Here is a 20294-nt window from a genome sequence, read left to right as displayed (position 1 = left end):
TTGGGCAACAAATAAAACTGTAACTTTTTTTTTATTCATTAATCTGTGAAATTATCGAAGTCGTTACCTTTATATAAGTCTCGCTGAGTCACTGGCACTCACGTTGTATTTACGAGTCTTTGTTATTGGTCCATTAGAATCAGCAAAATCATATTATGAATTGATATGTTAGCATACTTTTATTGCGTGCTTAAGTGTGATTCATTTGTTTATACTTGCATTAATAATTTTATCACATCAGTTTGTAAAATAATAATCAAATTTTCACCCATAATATTACTCAGATCAATTAGTACATACATTTATTTATTCAATCTTTCTATATCTAGCTAAGTACATGTGAATAAAAACCGGGTAACGAACTTGAGAAAAATGAGGGTTAGCCAAATTGGTTTATTAAACATGTTTATTTTTCTGAGTTAAATTCACTACTCCCTTGGTCATTTCAAAAAAGGAATCATAAAGGCAATCCACCTTCATCTTGTTCTTCATAATAATAATAAAAAAAGTCCACAGAATTCCAAGTCTTCTCTTCAAACGCATTAGTTAGAAGGAAAATTGCTGGAACATTTTCATTAAAAGAAAAAAAAACAAAAAAAAACAATGCGAATGAGAATTGTAGCTTGGTATTTATAAGATTATTTTTCAATCTCTGGTGATAGGCTTGTCGAAGTGGTTTTAGAAAACTTGTGCTTCAAGTCAAGTGACTATCCTTCTTTCTAACATCTCAACACATTTGATCACGAATTATGACATCATACATCATAGCATCGATCACTATTAAGTCCCTGTGTATTACAAGTGGTTAATTCCATTATATAACGGCTTATTTCAGATATTTACACTAGCGGTGTTTTTAATAATTATTCTGTAAGATTAACTTTTCCTCTTTAAAAATTTAATCGTCCTTAATTTTGTTGAATAGGCCACAACACTTCTCAAAGTTATACTTGCTTAAAAAGAAATAAGAATGGACATATGTGACACATGTACTAAAATACATCTAGATGGCCAGATCTAATGAGATAAGACCAATGGTTTTCAATATTCAAAATGAATTTTAGCAGCTACATTATTATAGTTTTTCCTCTTGACCGAGCCTGTAACCCTCGTTATCAGATTTATTTTCTGTGGTTTCCCCGATCAAACTGGAGGTTACCAAAAATAGACGGATAGAGAATTTCTATGGCTAGCCAAAATTGAAACCGTCTAGCCCAAAATTCTTGCTAATGGATTTAGTTGATGGGGTGGCTTACAAGAGTCCTGGTCCAAAAAATCATGTGAATCTAGTTATTTAAGGGCTAGATTTCAACAAATGCATAAATTTATAACCGGAAGACAATCGGTAATTTTGTTCCTCAAGTAAAAGTGATGATATTTTTATCCAGCGGGTATAAGTTTGATACATTTTCCCTCTGATTTGGCTTATATTTAAGGGAAAATTTGGGACATCCGTCTCATTTTTGGTTTCCGAAAATACCTAGTGTGCAAAATTGAACCTAGGTCACGGAATCAGAAGGAAGAAAGAAAAAAAAGAGAGTGGGCAATCTTGATATTTTCACATTTTTATGTTTATCTAGTTAAATTATTCACATTTTAAATTAGCAGAGTTTAATGTAACTAATACTTAATAAAAGAAAACACCAGCACCGCTGCCACATAATACAAGAAAAAAATATAATTGTTGCAGTACTGCACTTCAAATGTGAGGAAAAAATTAGAATTGTTTCGTATTAGGAATATACCACTGAAATTAAAAGGAAAAGTAATCATATTTACCAAAACCCATTAGCCCATTCCCAATTTACACAAAATATCAATTTAATGAGACAAAGCTCTCTGCGGTTTTTTTTGCTTTCTTGCTCGTTTTCTGAATGAGTGAACATCATGAGCAATCTCCTCTAACATTGTTTCTAGCTTCCTCTTTGCTTTCTCGGTAATACTTCCACTTCCATTCATCTTCAACGCAGCTTCAACCTAACAAAAAAAAGGACCCAAATGTGAGAAAATGTTCTTCGAATTTGCAGAACATGAAACAACGAGGTTGGTTTGAAAAGAAGTGCTTGATCGTCACCTTGCATTCCACGGAGCAGTACTTGGCACTCGGCGACTTGAGCCCATACAAGCAAGATTCGCACTCTGCGATGCCCTTCTTACCGCGGGAGCCAGAGATCCCAATTCCCCTTTTGTATATGAGGGCGACCAGCCACCCGTTGGAAGTGTACATGCAGATACCGGAAATATCCCACAACGGCTTCAAGTCTTCTACCCTGAAGGATGCCGCATGGGAAGTTTTATATACCTAAGAAGGTTAAAACCCATAAACAAAATCTTAACAAGGGGAAAAATTCAATATCAACAGAAGTAACCTTAATTTCCCGTTTTCTTCATCATACAAAGAAAGAGAGTACTACATAGCACAGTTTTGCAACCCACTTCTTAAAAAAAAAAATGCCCTTAAAATTGTTGGATGGTAGACGATTCTGAATGGAAATTGTTACCTTGAGGATCTCGTGCTTGGAGCGATCGTGTTGCTCCTTGCAATCTTTGCAGAAAGAGACCATGCAAACTCTACAGTAGTAATTGCGTTCTTTGGAGCGATGAGTCTCGCACGAGCAGTAGAACTTGGCACCCGCAATCGGCCTCAACCACCGGGGAACGGCCTTCTCCTGATCATCTTCTGACGAGACCATCAATCCATCAGTCACCGTTCTTGTCGTGGCTCGCCTCGTTTCTATAATTGGGACCAAAAGAAGAAAGAGAGGAGGTGGCGAAGAAGATCTAATGGAAATTGAGCTTTTGCGAGAGAGAGGGGAGGTAGGTGAGACCAGAGAGACTTTGTTAGAACTGTAGGGTAAGGTAAGCGAAGGTGAATGAAGGAATTAGTGGGGTTCAAGTATATATGATAATTCAAAGTCACAATAGGAAATAAAATAAGACATTCCGATATATCAAGATGATTTTGTGCGTGTGGTGTGGTGAGTGGGAGAAGTAGGTTTAATTTAGGAAATTGCACTTTGAAGTCAAACTTAATATATATATATATATATATATATATATATATATATATATATATATATATATATATATATCGTAATAATTCCAATTGATGACGTGGGTTAGTTAATTACCGTTGCCAACTGGAGAGGGTGGCAATTAATGTGATAACAATAGCATTTCACAAACAATAAAAACAGAAGAAAAAATAAAAGATCAACATTTGAAAAAAAACCGGGTTTCTTTGATTTTAAATTGTTCTAACTGAATTTTTATTTTAAAACATGGTAAATCAATTTTGGCAACGTCAGTCTGAGAAATTATCCAAGTCATTTATATTAAAGAGTCTTTCGTATAGGTCCATTATATTCAAGAAAATTATATTATGAATCGATATTAGCGTACTTTTGCTGCGTGCTTAAATGTAATTCAATTGTTTATACTTGCATTAATAATTTTATCACATCAACTTATAAAAAATTAATGAAAATTTTAATCAAAAGTATTACTTAGATTAGTTAGTACCTACATTTATTTATTCAATCTATCTATATCTATCTAAGATGTGTGCATAAAAACTTGGAAAGGAACTTGAGAAAAATGAGGGTTAGCCAAATTGATTTTTGAAACATGCTTATTGTTCTGATTTAAATTGACCACTCCGTTGGTCATATTATTAAAAGGAATTATAAGGGTAATGAACCTTAATTTCGTTCTTCATAATAAAAAAAATTTCCAAAAGAATTCCAAGTCTTCTCGGCACAAAATTCGAATGAGAATTCTAGCTTGGTATCTTTTGCGATATCTTTTGAATATTTGGTGATAGACTTGAGGAAGTGTTCTTAGAAAACTTGTGCTTCAAGTCAAGTGACTATTCCTCTTTTTAATATCACAACAAATATGATCTCGAATGATGGCATCATAGCGATTTTTACTATGTCCCTACGTAATACAAGATATGTATTTTCATTTTATAAGTGTTTCTTTTAAATATTTACACCGGCGATGTGTTATAGTAATTATTATGTAGGTTAACTTTTTTTTTTTTTTTTATCCGAGGATCCGCACGACTTACGCCCGCGACTATACCTCGGGGGAGACTAGCCCAACAACCCACCGCCAGGCCCCCCCACTTAAATCACGAAACGCGGTCGGGAGTTTCGAACCCTTGACGTGGACGAAGAAGGGCACGCTCTCAACCAACCACGCCATGCGTGGGTGGGTTATGTAGATTAACTTTATCTTTGTAAAAAGCTAATAACTGCCATTAATTTTGTTGAGTTGGCTAAAACACTTCCGGAAGATATACTTGGTTAAAAAGATGTATTAATGGACTGAGTGTAGCATATGTACTAAAAAAAGGTGGCACACGGTTGCAAAAGCAAATCTTGTAGCATATGTATTAACGGGAACATCTATTTATGGTGCATTTTTTTTTTTTGGCCGGATTTATTTATGGTGCATTTGGTTGGGGAAAACCTCCATAAAAAAAGAAAGTGATTTTTTAGAAATCATTTTTCAAGAGAACGGTTTATTTTCCTTTGTTTGGTGATATGTTACTAAAAATGTTTTAAGGTGTTTGTTACACATTTGCAAAATTATTTCAATCTCATTACTTTATCTGAGACCAAAAATTTAAATTCGAATTTTAAGTAACTTTTTATTTATATTGTATCATTTTTTCTTTATTTTTATTTTTTTCTTTTTCTTCTTCCTCCACCGATTGTCGGGCCTCAGCGATGACCAACAACTAACCACACGAGATGACCGGCAAGGATCATCTCGCCTAAAGTGGTCGACGAGCTTGAGCTCGACAGGCAGCCGACAAGGGTGCCTGTCATTAGCCATCACCGAGGCTTCGCGGCTAAAGAAAAAAAATTTAAAAAGATAAAGAAAAAGAAGATATAAAAAAATATATTATATATATATTGATATATTAAAAAAATAAAATATTAAAAATTTGAGAGAAGCAATTCCGGAAAGTGTTTTCACCTCTTCGGATTAGGGATTTCACTTAATCGTTTTTGGCGAACCAAACGGGGGAGAGTCTAGAAAACCTATTCTCTGAAATACTTTCCCTCAAACAAACGCACCCTTTAATTCAAAGTAAACAATCCAAACAATTCTTCATTTAGAATATGCATTATGTCCAAAAATAGACAGAGAGAGAATTTCAATGGCTAGCCAAAATTGAAACCATCAAGCCACAAAACTATTTAAATTTTCAAACAATCAAAGATGGACGAACTTCTTCATTATTTGCGGTCCATTTTGTCGGCCGGAGCTTACGTGGCTTGCCAGCACTAACGTGGATAATTTTTTATAATATTATTTTTTTCCTTATATTTCTTTTTTTTTCCTTATATTTTTTTTTTCCTTTCCTACTTCTATCGTGGCCGGCGAGGGTCGCCGAAACTCACACGCTATTGGACGAGGCCGAGCGGGGGCCGCGAAGCCCAAATCAAGGCAAGGCCAGCCTCGCCAGCTGTGGGCAAAGGCAGCTTTGCCGAAGACCGCAAAGCCCTTGCCTAGTGGCCAATGAGTTACAACCCTCAGCAGCCACAATAGAGGTAGGAAAGGAAAAAAAATTTAAAAAAAATTGTTAAAATATTATTAAAACTCGTCCACATCAATGTCAGTCAACAAAGTGACCAAAATTAGTATAATTGTAAAAGGTTTGGACTCAATTGGCAAAAAAAGAAATTGGACTGAAGTGACACAATTGCAACAGATTTAGGACTTTTTTGATAATTACTGCTGCATTTTTCCTCTGATTTGGCCTATATTTAAGGAAAAATTCGGGACATTCATCTCATTTTAGGTTTCCGATAATACCCTATGTGAAATTGGACTTAGGTCACGAAATCAGAAGGACAAAAAAAACATAGAGAGAGAGAGAGAGAGAGAGAGAGTGGGCAATGTTGACCTTTTTCGCATTTTTTATGTTCAATTATTAAAATTATTTGCACAGTTTATATTTGTCTCTTCTTTCATTTCTTTTAATTGGCATCTCCCTAAACAAAAATAAAAATAAAAATGCCATCTCCATTTCTAAACTCAACAAACTATAGATATGTCAAATCTCTAGGATCCAACACTGATCGGATCCAATCCACAGAGGGATATTTGAATATCTCTATTACTAAGGAAGGTTTAAATTAATTCATATTGGAATGATGTATTGCAACCAAACTAGGCAATATATATATACATAGTTGGAGTGATCAGCGACAAGATTTAGGAGAATGACAAAAGCATTAAGTACAAACTTAACACCGATTAAAATGAACATCTGATTATCTTAAAAATTTATGCTATTAAGTTGAAAATTTCTGAAATTTTGAGATAATTTTTGTTTCTCTCAATGGTGGATCTCCCTCAAGAATGGTGGATTGGAAGGGGATGTGGTTGCTTCACAAGGTGATATAAGCCGTCTTGGAAATGAAAAAAGTAATGTAAAATGTGTTGAATAGTTTTGGGCCTCTTTCGTTCAAAAGCTAGCTCAAAGGGAGATTTTCCCTCATACTTATAAACCGACCACCAGTTCATTCCACAACCGATGTAGGACAACTCTAACAATCTCCCTCTCACACATTGGGACATGGGTCGGAACTAGAAATGGTCGGTTCTGCCGAACCGCCGGTTCAGGTTCGAGAACCGACAGTTCCGGTTCCAAGAAAAGATGGAACCGGCGATTCCAAGCCGGTTCCGGTTCCGTTTTTTAAATTTAATTTTTAAAATAGAAAATAATAAAATAAACATAATAAATTATAAATTATAAATTATAATCAAATTATACATCGTAATAAAATTTGGGGAAAAAAAAAGAGAAAGGAGGAATGGGCTTGAACTTAATTAATTATTATTAAGCGCCAACATATCTTCTTGGGGATAAAAGAATCAAAACTCATGTAGTTCTTTTACCTTTGATAACGCCAACTTACCTCATCGTCAATCGTCGCTACCCGTTGTGATACCCGTGGCGGTGGTATCTCCACAATCCTCACTAAAGAATTCATGTTCTCGATCCAGCTCTTGGTGTCGAAATGCTCCTACGCTAAATGCCTTCGTCCAATCGTTGACACAAGCTTGAGCTTCCACCGACTCCGGACTTAATCTTGAATGGCGATAGTCCAAAACTAATCCTCTAACGTTAAATGTTTATTCAATCGCAACTGTTGAAGAAGAGGTTGCTAATATCTCGCGAGCGATGAGGGCGAAAACAAGTTAATCAATTGAGTGACTTTTCCACCACTTCAGGATTTGGAAATCAGTACTATGTTCGGTATCACGAAACTCAAATTGAGTGGTTAAATATTTTCTAATTCAGAAATACTACATGTTGCCCCTTTTTATTTATTTTTTTTTTTTGTCTACTCTTGAGCATATTGTACCCTCTACTAATTAAACTACCAGATTCACTTCGTGATGCAGTAAATTGTAAAGATTCACAATCACTTAAACTATATCTAGTACAAAATTCTCCATATAATACTACTATGGATTCTTTAACCTCTCCTTGTATATTTGAAATATCTATTGCATCTTCCAAATGTAAACAATCATAATAATACACATTCAGATAATCTAGTAAACCATTTAATTTAATACGTAGATCAAAAACAATACCAACTAAATAGACAAGAGGAATTTTGAAATAATAATACAACGATTTTTCTCGCATTACTAAAATAGTCCTAGCTAATTCAGTATCTTTTTCATATTCACTAAAAAACACCAATATTAACACACTCTATTAAAAATAAATGCGAAGTAGAATAATAAATACTAGATAAAGTATTAGTAGCATCATCAAAAATTTTCAAAAATTCTAATTTTTTTTGCAAACATCCCAATGTTACGGAAGTAAAGTAATTTCGAGAATATTTTACGAAATAAACATACATAGTAAATCTTTGTAATAAAAAATTTGACGAAGCAACTCGTAGGTAGAATTCCAACGAGTCGGAATATCTTTTAGAAACCTTTTTGTCCTTCTCCCATGTTGTTTACAAAATTTTCTCCATGCTTTCATAAAATGGACACGACTCCATAAAAATTTAATTGCACCCTTTATTGGGGCGAGAGAAATCTCAAGAGTTCGTAAACCATCTTGTACACAAAAATTTAAAACATGGCAAGCACATCTAAGTGACAAAATTGTCCGCCAAAAGAGAGTTTGCAAATATTTTCTAATTCGAGAATGGAAGCGATATTTGCGGCGGCATTATCAAAATCAATTGAAAATACTTTATTTATCAAATTATATTATTCTAAAACTTGCATAATTATTCTATAAATATTATGAGCCGAATGTTTTTCATCAAAAACTCAAAATGCAATAAGGCTTTTTTGAATGGTCCAATCGTCACCTATCCAATGACACGTGACACCCATCTAAGAATGAATTTGCTAAGGATCACTCCAAATATCGTTACCTAAATGCACACATCTATTGAACTCCACAAAAAATTTTGCTAAAGATTTTTTTTGTTTTTTATTAAGATACAAAAGTTCGCGTTTAAGAGTACTTTTCGAAATAGTTAGTACTTGCGGAACCAACGCAGTATTTATCAAATATTTCAAATTAAAATTTTCACCAGTAGTAAACGGAGCATGATCAAGGGCAACATATTCAGCTAATTTTTGTTTATAAAGTGCATCAGTGTAACAGAATAAAGGATGAGTATTAGAATTGGCGTACCCGAAAATTTGTTGTTGCGTAGTGTCGATCCCCGCTTACGTTGGATGTTTTTTCGTCAGGTGCCAACAGAATGTTCCGTAGCCGTCTCCTTTCGTAAATTTGTATATTTGTGAATAATATTTACAATTTATATTATACTTACATTCACTTTCATCATATACCTTGTCGAAGTGCAACCACAAGTCGAATGTACTCTCTCGGCCCTTCCGTTCCGGCGCATTTTTCATCAACATTTCTTCGACACCAGTAGGAGGATGAAGACTTTCTTGTATTGAGAGGTGCTCGACGTTCGGAATGGGAACAACGTTGATATTATCGTCGTCTTCCCAATATGTATACTCACGAGGATCATATCTAGGAATATGATACTCGGAATCTCCCATCACCACTTGGCATTTTCAGTATTTCTACTTGCACTTGCCATTTTTTAAAGAATTGATCAGAAATCCGATTGAAAGAATTGATGAGGGACCGAGAGAATTGAGTGGATTGAGGGAATTTGAGAGAATTGTTGAGAGGATTTATGAGAAAAATGAAAGGGGAGGATAGATATTTATAGAGAATGAGAGGATTATTTAACTTTAAAAAAAATTACTTTTTTTTTTGGTGAAGCAACTGCCCAAAGAGCCGTTTGGGGGAGGGGGGGAACCGGGGAAGAGCCCAACGGCTCTTTCCCCACCAGCTCCCCCTTTTTAATTATTAAATTGGTCGAAACTGTGGGCTAGGTCAATGGGCCGGTTCCGGACCCATGGTTCAATTTGGCCATGTCTAGTCGAAGCAGCAACAACTCATACCTCTCCCCTATCACTGTTAGGTACAAAATACCAGTGTGTGGTGGTCTTAAACCTCTCTCATTCAAAAGCTAGCTCAAAAAATGAGATTTTCCCTTACACTTATAAATGCTCAAAGGATGAGGTTTCCCTCACACTTATAAATCAATCACCAATCCATTCCACAATCGAGAGACATCTTATGAACCTATAATCAATCTGAAGTCGGGGAGAAATAACTGCGTTGATTGAAGAGTTCATCCTAGAAAGGATCTTGCCCGGTTCAACTGGCGACTTCGAAGCAAAAATAATCCAGAAGAGCTATTGACAAGCTACTAACGGAATTTGGAAACATTTAGCCGACGAAAACTAGAGTCTGCATAACTAGCAAATGCTTTAGTTCTTTTCTAGCAATTGCTTGAACCAATAGGCGGACATCTTCGGGTGTCTAGAGAGGTCCCTAAAGTCCGTGTACGTGATGCCGAACCGAGCGGTGTAGCCCAACAGCCACTCGAAGTTGTCGAGCAGCGACCAAGCGAAGTAGCCGTTCACATTCGCTCCATTATCAATGGCTGCCTTCAACTCCTGCAGATAGCTCCTGTAGTAGTTTATCCTCGTAGTGTCGTGCAATCCCTCCGCGTAAGTTACATTACCCGGGTCGTCCATGCCTGTGAAAGTACAAACAAAGTCATGAGATGCCTAAACCAAAAACCCTAAAAAGGATGCAAGATATGATTAGTAGTAATATCATTTTCCGATACCGTTTTCGGAGAGAAACATGTACGGGTTTCCGTAGTTCTCTTTCACGTATGTAATGGCCTTATTGATACCCCATGGCACTATATAAAGCCAACCTGAATTTGCCTGCATATGTTTGACATTCCAAGTAAAATTAAGCCAATTAGCATATAAACAAATCAAGCAACTTACAACACGGAAGAGATAGTAATGACAACAGACTTGGAAGCATAGCTTTTCTTTTCATGAGCATGTCAAAGAATGTCTACTGCTTTGAATGACAGAATTCCTAAGAGATTCGGCTAACAATGTAGTTCTAAGCTATTGTTTTAGGAATTCAGAAGGTTTACCCTCGGCCCGATTGGAACTCCGTTCTTTTCAACTGCAAATTCAAGCAAAAGAAAAATCAGTTTTGCGAATTAACAATGATGGGCTTTTTTCAGTTTAAAAGCTAGGTCTTACAAGCAAATCCAACATGCCAATCTGCCTGATAGCCTGGTGGAGAGGTTTCAGTCCAATTCGGATTATACATGTAGTAAGATGTGTAGTGGTTAACGCCAATGAAATCAAAACCGCCCTTCACAATCCTGAGCTCCCTTTTAGTAAACTTCGGAAGCCTTTCACGAACTATCTCCTGCATCGTTTTTGGATATTCTCCATAGACCAAAGGGTGCAGAAACCTGTCAAATGACGTTGATGTTAGAAGAGGCACACAACCATTGCTTCAATCGATTCTCTATGTTTCCTTACCAGCCAATATGGAAATCTCTTGCTCTTTGAGCAGCATAATTGTCCTCCAGTGAACTTGTCAAATTTTCGTACCAAACGAAATCCAACAGAATCCCGATTCTTCCCTGTTGCTTCGCCTGTCATAAGACGAGGAAGTTAGATGGAAGACTGCAGGGATAATAACTTTGTTCAAAAGAAAATTGAAGGATAGCTGATAGTGACTCTTACTTGGTATCTTCTGCGGTATCTTTTGACTGCTTCAGCATGAGACAGTATCATATGATGTGCTGCAATATACGGCTCAGTGCCCGAATTGCCTGCCGTACAGTTCCCATACGGCTTGGAGCACCTAGAAGGAGGATTGATTCCGCTATCGAACCCGAGAGCTGCAATGACCCTCGGTTCATTAAAGGTCATCCAGTTCTTCACTCTATCACCGAATGTCTTGAAACAAAACTCAGCATAATCAGCAAAATCCTTCCTGCAGGTGCGAAACATTTTAGTTGAATAATACATTCTACAAGGCAATTAAACCAACAGTAACTCGAAAATGATGATATTAGCAAGACGTGAAAATGTGTTTATCAATTGAATCATTTGCATTGAAATATTTAATTGGGGAAATGAAACATAGTATGATACAAAACTTACACAACATTGATGCTAAGCAATCCCTCGTATCTCTGTTGAAGTGCTAGAGGAAGATCATAATGATATAGATTTGCATAAGGAGTTATTCCTACATACAATATCAAAATGCAAAAGTTAATACGTCAATGCGTAAACTAAAATAGGGAAAATGCTCAATAACAATTTTCAATTCGCCTAAAAAACTCTAATTCTTCAAAAAAGTAGAACTAGATCCTACCTTTCTCGATCAATGCATCGATTAACCGGTTATAGTAACTCACACCTCTCCAATTTACATACCCCGTGCCATCTACATAACCAAATCAACTTAGAATGAGCACATAACAATATTATTCACAATAAATTACGTTTATGGAAGAGTAATTACTCGGAAATATCCTTGACCATGAGATTGAAAATCGATATGCATCGAAATTCAATTTGTGCATCAAATCAATATCATCCTGCATTAGAAAAAAAGGGCAATGAATAGAGAAGATCTCGTCAAATGGCAATTTTGCAAAATTCTGCGATTCCAAGAGATAATACCTTGTATTTATGGTACTGATCAACCGCAATCTCTCCGGAATCCATTTCGGCAATATTTCCTGTCCGACGAATGAATAAACGGATGAATAAAAAGACGAATCATTTCTCAAGTAAAAGAAATTTTCGCAGACGCACCTGGAACTTGAACGAAAGCATCCCAAATGCTAGGACCTCTGCCATCTCCACTGGCCATGCCTTCGACCTGGTAAGCAGATGTGGCCGTACCGAATACAAAACCTTTGGGGAAGCTCGCTCGGCTGAGACCTCCCATGTCGAACTTCACTCTTGAAGAACGAACTGCTTCGACATTTCCTCTGCGCATACACAAAACAAGAAGAAGGAAGAGAACTTCTACAAGCAACGTAAACGAGCCTCCCATGACTACCGAAGACATCAGATGATTTTCGATGCGGTAAGCAGGAAAGGGTTAAACTCTATATATATAGAGAGTAGACTTGCCGTTCTTAAAGACATTCCATCTTATCCTTAAAAAAGATTTTAACCTTATCCAAAAAAATTGAGAAAATCCGTAGGATTGAGTGAATGTCTCTTGTAACCCTATGATCTTAGATGTTTTATTTATGTCTATTTTATTTCAGAGTAATTAAAGCCTTCCTTTAAAATATAGAGGAGCATATTTATTTTTACACTCGATTGAAGAATCCAATTGGGTGTTGAAAAGAATAATAGAAAATTTGTGTTCGGATTCAGGATTAGAATCAAACAATATGTGGAGTATTAATTGCAAAAAATTAACGTTATGACGTTAAACTCGTAAAACCTAAAACTTGGTGATACTTTTATGGAAAATTTTTAATTTTAAGTAAGAAATTAAATGTTATTCTTTGATTAATTTGTAATGATAAATTCATTTCATTGGTAATGTATCTGATATTGTCTTCTAAAGAAGATATAATCTTATCCGAAAAATTGAAGGATAAGTATCTTATCCTAACCATTACCATCTATGCTATCCATCTATGCCTACCTATATAAAAAAAAGGTCAAGCTGTATAACCTTCTTTGATTGCACCACGTGTCGAAATATTGCCTATTCTCCTCCTCTGTAGGGAAGGACATGATTGGTTCATGTGGATGTTAACAGCTCGAAAGGAAGTTTAAGGAAAAATAACCTTAAATATGACGATTTTCCTAGATTTGTGTAACTTAAACAATTATCCAGTACTGTTTTATTGATTTGATAATTTGGATATGGCTCGGTACAGGAGACAACAAATAAGCTACATTCTCTAATGAAAACTTGTATATGTTTTTCTTTTTCTTTTGCTGCATTTATCATTCATAAGAGTGATAACATAATGTTTTTTCAGCTAGATAACCTAGAGTCATCCATATTGTGCATTTTAATTTTTCAAATTATCAGTTTGCCTAAGAATTGTATTTTTGCGCTGAACATATATGATTTACCACAAAATAATTGCATTTTCAGCTTATTCAAAAATATTGATATATTTTTGTGCTCTTTCAGCTATGTCCAACAAGATTGACCATGGCAAGTTAGAAGCATATCTTGATTTTTTTTTCCTTATATATTTAAAATTACCACATGGGATCGTATTACTTCAAAAAATTATTTACGATTTAGACAGATATATCTTTATGTTTTGCATAAAGAAGAATATGCGCGCACAGAAATTGCAAGTGCTCTCATATGCAAAGTAAATAGTCTAGCTCGTTGTTAAAGGATAAGATTATCACGTGTGGTATAAACTAGCTTTTCAGATAGCACGATGCGCGAGTTTTTAGTATAAAACACCTATCACATTTTATTGACATAGTATTCAAATGTTTAAACTGGTTAATTATTGCAAGATTGAGTGATGTATATCAAACAAAGTGAGCTTATGATAATCTTTTGGCATCTATCACATCTTTTTTGCAAAAGTATCCTTAATTTCCCTCTCCTTTTATAATTTTGTTGAGATCCTTTATTGTACACTAAAATCTCATCGCCCGCGAAAAAATCAAAACAGTTAAAGAAATGCATACAAGTTATCCATTCATGCAAAAGATCATAGCAGAACCAATATGTTTTTGCTCAACTAATCCACTAATTAAAAGAGCATGAAAGTAACCACACGCACATAGCATGTGCTCGAGAGCTTGTGTCAGTTAAGAAAATAATTGTGAATTTTAAAAACAAACCTCTAAAAAATATTCAACTTGATATGAAGAGTTGCATGTCTCCTGAAATAGATTATCATTATTATTGTTTCCCACGGTAAAATAAGAAAAATACCAAAATTTGTTTGTTTATGCTCCGTTTATTTCACGAAAAATGTTATGCTTCCGGAAATTGATTTCCAAAAAGTCATCTTCCAAGAAAATGATAATATTTGCCAGAGTTCGACTGAGACTTGGAAAGGAATTGGAAAATACTTTTCGACATTTGATAAAAGGAAACTCTATTTTGATTTTCCACGTCATGGTTTGGCTAGAAATAATGACGTGGACAGCCAGCCAACCTACATGTATGTCCGGTGCTAATGTGGACAATCGTTATAAATTTTCCATTAAAAAAAATTGAATTTTTAATGAATTTTTAATGAATTTTTATTTTTATTTTGTATTTATTTTTAATTTATTTCCAATGTGAACATAGTTTAGGATTTTTTGTGACTTTTTCCCTTAAAAAATGAGTAGATTTCCCCCGATAAACTTTCGCAAGGAAGCTCCATGAAAGCCCGTGCGTAATACCAACATAACAGTGCGTTCATATCTCAAAAATAGGATTACGATTTGAAATTCCTAGATCCTAATATAATTATCATGCAATCCCATAATTGTTTGTCGTAACCAATTTTAAATTCACGTTTGAATCTTTCTCATTTTACAATTAATTGCTTAAATGTCCGAAGGTTTAATATTGTAAATATTTTGATTCACTATACCTTGGAACTTTTTAACTTCTCTTTCACAAACTTATGCGTATGCTCTTCTACTGGTATTATAATCATATACGATTTTATGGAAAGCTCAAAAGCATGCCAAACAAAAAGTTTTGAGTAAATATGTGTTAAAATATGTGCAAAGTTGTCAGGAAGGAACATATACCATACTTGAGAATTTAGTTGATTAGCTAAAGTTGATTAGTGAATCACTTGCAATTAGTTTAGAACCTGTTACAATAGTTTTTTATTGTCGGTCAAAGAGTTCTGTGACCCAGTAAACAGGAAACAACCCAAAAAGTCCACACACTTTCCGGAGAGGGAGGGGGTCGATTGACTCAAAGTTGCCAGCTTCATAGGGTACTTTGAGAAATTAGCTGACACCACAGGATTTACGGCATTTCCCCCAATTAATTGCCATGTGTAATTATATCAAATTTACATATTAGTAAAAAAAAGCAACTACATAATGATTTAATAAATTTAAAACATCACAAATAATTCGCCTCGTTCAAGAGGAGTCGAGTTTACTTGTCACGGTCAAATTTAATAGAATTGGCCTTCATTTTTAATGCACTTGAGATTTTGCAAGTTCGGTTCTTCATTGGTCTTATCCTCGTAATGTTCGACATATTGATGTTATTACAAAAAGAGTTAATATCACGAAAAATCTCAGATTAATATATTTGTGATAAAAAATTTTCAAAACTAATTTTTTGACCACCAAAAACCTCAAATTAGAACACTTGTAATAAATTTACTATCCGTTAGTTTTTGTTAAAATTTTACCATCACATTGTTGAGTTGGATGACACGTGGCGGTTGACCGGTGCAACAGTTTGAAGTTTTACCCTCTGTTTGTCACAAAAGTAGCAGTTTGGGTTTTATTCATAGTACTAATCCAACTTGACGGAAACTACGAGAGGTGAATTTGTCACGAGGTATACCGGTTTGGGATTTTGGTGGTTACAAAATCAGTTTGAGGTAAATTTGTCAAAGGTTAGTTGTTAAAAAATTGGTTTGTGGTAAATTTATCATAGGTGTACCGGTTTGAGGTTTCTGTGGTATGAACCCCTAAAAAAACGTAAGTGAATAATTGACAAAAGTTTTCTTTTGCCATGAACAGAAAATCCTAGACAAGCAATTGATATCAATTATTCAGCTTTTATATTGGCTAGTTAATATGCCTACTTAATAGCCTATTTGTAATTAATTTAAATTTAAATATTTGTAAACAAAAAGGAGCCTTAGTTTAATTGAGAAAATGCAATGAGAAGTGAATGGTATGAGATTGAAATTCATGAATTAAGTAGATGTGTTTTAGAAACAAAAAGTATAATATATATGAGTAAACTTGTGTGTGTGTGTGTGTGTGTATTTATAGTTCTCCTCTCATCCATATATTTTATTTTTATTTTATTTTTGTTAAAGATGCCTCCATTGCACTTGTTAAGAAACCATTTAAAAATAATTTTATAGTTTTCAATGTACTAATTTTTTGTATTATGTGTAATCACTGGTTTAGAAATAAAAAAACATTCCTTAATCAGTATGTCCAGCAAATGCCTGATGGACAATTGTTAACATAACCCATATTCTAAACAAAAATTTGCTCATAGCATTTTGAAAAGAGGAAGGAAAAAGACATGCTTAAAAGTAGAAGGATAGTTTAATTAATTGATTTATCATATTCTTGGAGAACGAAAATAAAGATGACGAAATTTAATAGGCATATACTAGTAAACGCATCATTTTAATTTGTCTAATCAGATCTTTAAACTTTCAATTTATCTAGTTATGCCCTTGAACTTGCAGAAACTTTCTTATTAAATCTTTTTTTGTCTCAGAAATCTAGTCAACGGCAGTCGGGCCGGACCTTAAGGTCAGGCCTATTGCCCAAGCTTGCTAACCATCAAAGTGGTACTTACAAGCCCTCGGGTTGGGTCAAGTCCGGGCGGCGGCTAGGTTTTCTCACTGAATGCCGAAGACCACCCGAAAAGTCTACAGACCCATATGGCTCGGGTCCGCAGCCTGCGATACGGTCTAATCGGAGGTAAAGTGTTTGGTGGAGAGTTTCACATAAAATGTTCTAGTGCATATAATGTTCTAATGCAGTTCGTGATGAGAATACAGCCCATTTTTATGGGTGGAACTGAAAATTTCTCTGTCCATGCTTCCTGATATGATGGTCACCCATCCATATATATTTGATTACTAATCTTATTTTTTACCGTCCTCATTCTGAATGCAGAAAGGAAAAATGGAGAAATGGTCAATCCCGGTAACGAAATGACCGTGTGCAGATGCAACCGCACCTTCACGAGGCGATGGAGGTGCGAATCTGCGACTCACGCAAATCCGAAAAAGTGTCACGCCCTTTGGACTTGGTCAATCGCTTTGACACCTTCCAGACCAAACCAGACTCACGCAGAAGTCCCTGTCTCTGTCTTCCTCATAAAGAAGCCACTTTGTCTCAACTTTTGGAGTTTCATGGGTCAATTGAAGCAAAAGGGTTCCTGTAGCAGATCCCAGACAGTATCACTTGTGTGCTAAGAATGTCAACCAATGAACTTGGTCAACATCAGATGATGAAGGTTCTTCTTTCTAATCTTGGTCCTCCACCTTTTTGGCTCTTGCCCTTTGGTGACCTGTAGTTCAAGCCATGTTTCTTGGCTCATTTGAAACCGAATTTTCTCTGCTTCGCAGACACATTTGCTCAAAGTGCACATTAACTGTCTAGGATGCCGGCGGAAAGTGAAGAAACTCCTCCGGAAGATCGACGGTACTCATCTCGTCTAGGTTTCGCCCAATAGGGTTTACATGTTTCAGACTTCAGGTGATTAGAGTTGGTTTCTTCTGTTTCTTGAGACAATCATCGGCGAACTTACTTAGAGAGTCTCTTGCTTCTACGTTCTGAAGATTGCTTAATGAATGTCCAGTCAGCATTGTAAAATCTATGCATCACAGAACTAAAGATGGTTTAATGGTGCCTGATCAAGTTCCGGTCCCCGTAGTTAGTTTCCTCTTGACATATTCCTTCAATTCCTCATGCGTTTTGTTGGTCTTATTTGCTTAACTGGTGACGTGGTTTTATGAGTCCAGGTGTTTACACGGTACACATTGATTCGGAGCAAGAGTTGGTAACTGTTTCCGGCACGGTGGATTCCGATATTTTGATTGAGAAGTTGGCAGGTTCTGGTAAACACGCAGAGCTTTTCCTTCCAGACTTCAAAACGAATCAGAAGCAAGAAGGAGATGGATCAAAGACATACTCAGACAACGATATACAGATCCTACGTCGAGCGGATACAATGCCCTCCGCATTCTTTGAAGGAGATAGGACCCTTGGAAACTATCTCAACCAGAACATCGGAGAGAGCGCCTCAATGGCCAGGAGGGTTGATGCTCTCCATTGGAAGGGAGACATGAATCCTGATGTCCATACACGAAGAAACGGCCTCGGTTACGCTGGCTTCGGAGGCCATCCGACTGACTACCAAAATCTTTCCGCCGTTCACCACCATCTCCCACAAATGCCGATTTGGGTTCGCCCATACCAATTGCAGGCTCCTGAGATTATGCACGTCCATAACCACGACGAATTAATGGTGAAGGACGGCCCGAGTGACTATAGCTCGTATCTCTCATGGCTTTATGGGAGGCAACCCGAAATTCACTTCACTCCGTGATTGCGATTACAGCATGAATAAGTGCAATGGCTGTCTAGTCTCTAGTCTCTAGATTCTAGATTCTACGCAATAGAAAATCCATAACTCTACGTATTAGCAAATTAAAGCCCATTTAAGTGGTCATTTATCTATGTTGAGGACGTCCCGGTTTTAATCTACTTCAAGTTTAATCCATTGTAGGTCGATTTCGGGTTTGTGTAGGAGAAGATTCTGAAGTCGCACTCCCGCAAATTGATAATATTTTCCTCTAGCTATGCATTTTCTTACTGTATATTACCTTCACAGATGGCGGACGTTTTCAGAGTCATACTTCATGTTGGGTGGAGTGACTAAACGTATGCGAAATTGATAATGGCCGCAGAAAAGTTAGGCTGCAACCTACGTAAATTATGTGACAGACCCATCTTTAACCCATTAATTACTCAATTTAGACCCGCAAAAGTTTCCTGATTGAACAAGTAGATCTCTGCAATCCCATGGTTTGTGACTAAGCAAGCAAGATAATGAAGACTTTGACTTGCTTTCCGCCGCGAAGAAGATTGCTAAGACCCGTGATTTGTGCTGTGTGCGCTTTCCAGATAATTAACCCATCGGGAGTAATTTAGGTATGAGTATTCATGGCTAACTCTCATTACCTACTTCTAAAATTTAAGTTGAAATTTACGATAAGCGAGTTGTCAATACGAAATTTGAAATAAATATATCAAGCAACCCGCGATTACATCGTTGGTGAATAAAATATATTTTATTGAAAATTTTTGCAAATCAGTCCATTAATGGGTAGTAGTATGTATGGTCTCTTCTGATCTTTTAGTGCTCGCGAGAGTAGAAGTGAACATCATATATGTATGGTCTCTTCTGATAAATTAGATCAAATTTCTAATACTAAGAGAAATAACAGGACATGTGTTCTAGTAGCTTGATCTGTCAAATTCTTTAGTAATTTCTTATTTTCCAATTGTTTGCATGATTATTTTTTTTTTTCATTAGTTAATTTTATTTTCAGCATGCTTTTTCCATATATAAGGGGAATATTTGCTAAGAACTAGAGCTCGATTTAGGTTTAGGTCGGTCGGGGTATGGGTTGCTAAAATTGTATCAATTTGCTAAAAAGATAGTTCAATAGGGGTTAATTTGTGTCCGACCCATTTTGGAATCCAAACTTGACCCAATTCAGTCGTTTGACGAGTCTAGGTGGAGACTACCAGTGAGGTAGAAGATAACAATTCGGACCATGATTCCAAATACAAACACGCGGATACAAGTGATAGTGAGCTGTCACAACCCTCATTTTCGACAAGGGCGTGTCGGGAAAATAATGTGTTTACAAATAATGCTAAAGGCGGACCGACAACCCTAAGTTAGGCACGGGTTCTCCCAAACTCCTATCTAGTGCGACAGTCTAATAACAGGGTACTTGTCGGATAACAAGGAAATACAAGGAGACTAGGCAAATTAGAAAGGAACTTAGCAAAGCAATAAGAATGATGGACCTTGATTTTATTTCTTTTGCTGCATTTTATTGTAAGTGACAAAGTCATTTTTTTCTCCACATTGAGCTATAGATGTATAAGTAATC

General features: G+C 35.9%; 3 protein-coding genes across 3 annotated transcripts; 1 reads left to right on the top strand and 2 right to left on the bottom strand.

The window, feature by feature from the left end:
* Positions 1 to 1821: 1821 nt before the first annotated feature.
* Positions 1822 to 2693, bottom strand: LOC115745381. Its single transcript, XM_030680904.1, has 3 exons — positions 2502 to 2693; positions 2075 to 2302; positions 1822 to 1977 (listed from the first exon to the last, which is right to left on the bottom strand). The coding sequence occupies exons 1-3, from the start codon at positions 2691 to 2693 to the stop codon at positions 1822 to 1824; spliced, it is 576 nt and encodes a 191-aa protein (XP_030536764.1).
* A 7006-nt stretch (positions 2694 to 9699) lies between these two features.
* On the bottom strand, positions 9700 to 12534 carry LOC115745380 (beta-glucosidase 44-like). The gene is made up of 11 exons (XM_030680903.2): positions 12253 to 12534; positions 12118 to 12176; positions 11957 to 12032; positions 11807 to 11878; positions 11590 to 11677; positions 11167 to 11419; positions 10960 to 11075; positions 10672 to 10889; positions 10560 to 10591; positions 10233 to 10335; positions 9700 to 10139 (listed from the first exon to the last, which is right to left on the bottom strand). Exons 1-11 carry the CDS (start codon positions 12509 to 12511, stop codon positions 9868 to 9870), a joined length of 1548 nt encoding a protein of 515 aa, XP_030536763.2. The 5' UTR covers positions 12512 to 12534; the 3' UTR covers positions 9700 to 9867.
* Positions 12535 to 17486: 4952 nt separating this feature from the next.
* LOC115745451 lies at positions 17487 to 18958 on the top strand. Its single transcript, XM_030681006.2, has 3 exons — positions 17487 to 17620; positions 17733 to 17808; positions 18129 to 18958. Exons 1-3 carry the CDS (start codon positions 17582 to 17584, stop codon positions 18713 to 18715), a joined length of 702 nt encoding a protein of 233 aa, XP_030536866.2. The 5' UTR covers positions 17487 to 17581; the 3' UTR covers positions 18716 to 18958.
* The last annotated feature ends 1336 nt before the right edge of the window (positions 18959 to 20294 follow it).

Source organism: Rhodamnia argentea, chromosome 8 (assembly GCF_020921035.1).
Source record: "Rhodamnia argentea isolate NSW1041297 chromosome 8, ASM2092103v1, whole genome shotgun sequence".
Classification (NCBI taxonomy): domain Eukaryota; kingdom Viridiplantae; phylum Streptophyta; class Magnoliopsida; order Myrtales; family Myrtaceae; genus Rhodamnia; species Rhodamnia argentea.
This window is presented reverse-complemented; position numbering and strand designations above follow the sequence as displayed.

Excerpts from the sequence above, each read along its gene's own strand:
- LOC115745381 (XM_030680904.1), bottom strand. The coding sequence starts at position 2,693 with ATGGTCTCGTCAGAAGATGATCAGGAGAAGGCCGTTCCCCGGTGGTTG. Across the intron at positions 2,303-2,501 it reads CCAAGCACGAGATCCTCAAG|GTATATAAAACTTCCCATGC; the intron begins GTAACAATTTCC and ends TAACCTTCTTAG. Across the intron at positions 1,978-2,074 it reads ACTGCTCCGTGGAATGCAAG|GTTGAAGCTGCGTTGAAGAT; the intron begins GTGACGATCAAG and ends TTTTTTTGTTAG.
- LOC115745380 (XM_030680903.2), bottom strand. The coding sequence starts at position 12,511 with ATGTCTTCGGTAGTCATGGGAGGCTCGTTTACGTTGCTTGTAGAAGTT. Across the intron at positions 12,177-12,252 it reads TGCTTTCGTTCAAGTTCCAG|GAAATATTGCCGAAATGGAT; the intron begins GTGCGTCTGCGA and ends TTCGTCGGACAG. Across the intron at positions 11,076-11,166 it reads GATACCGCAGAAGATACCAA|GCGAAGCAACAGGGAAGAAT; the intron begins GTAAGAGTCACT and ends GTCTTATGACAG.
- LOC115745451 (XM_030681006.2), top strand. The coding sequence starts at position 17,582 with ATGTCAACCAATGAACTTGGTCAACATCAGATGATGAAG. Across the intron at positions 17,621-17,732 it reads GTCAACATCAGATGATGAAG|ACACATTTGCTCAAAGTGCA; the intron begins GTTCTTCTTTCT and ends TCTGCTTCGCAG. Across the intron at positions 17,809-18,128 it reads ACTCCTCCGGAAGATCGACG|GTGTTTACACGGTACACATT; the intron begins GTACTCATCTCG and ends TTATGAGTCCAG.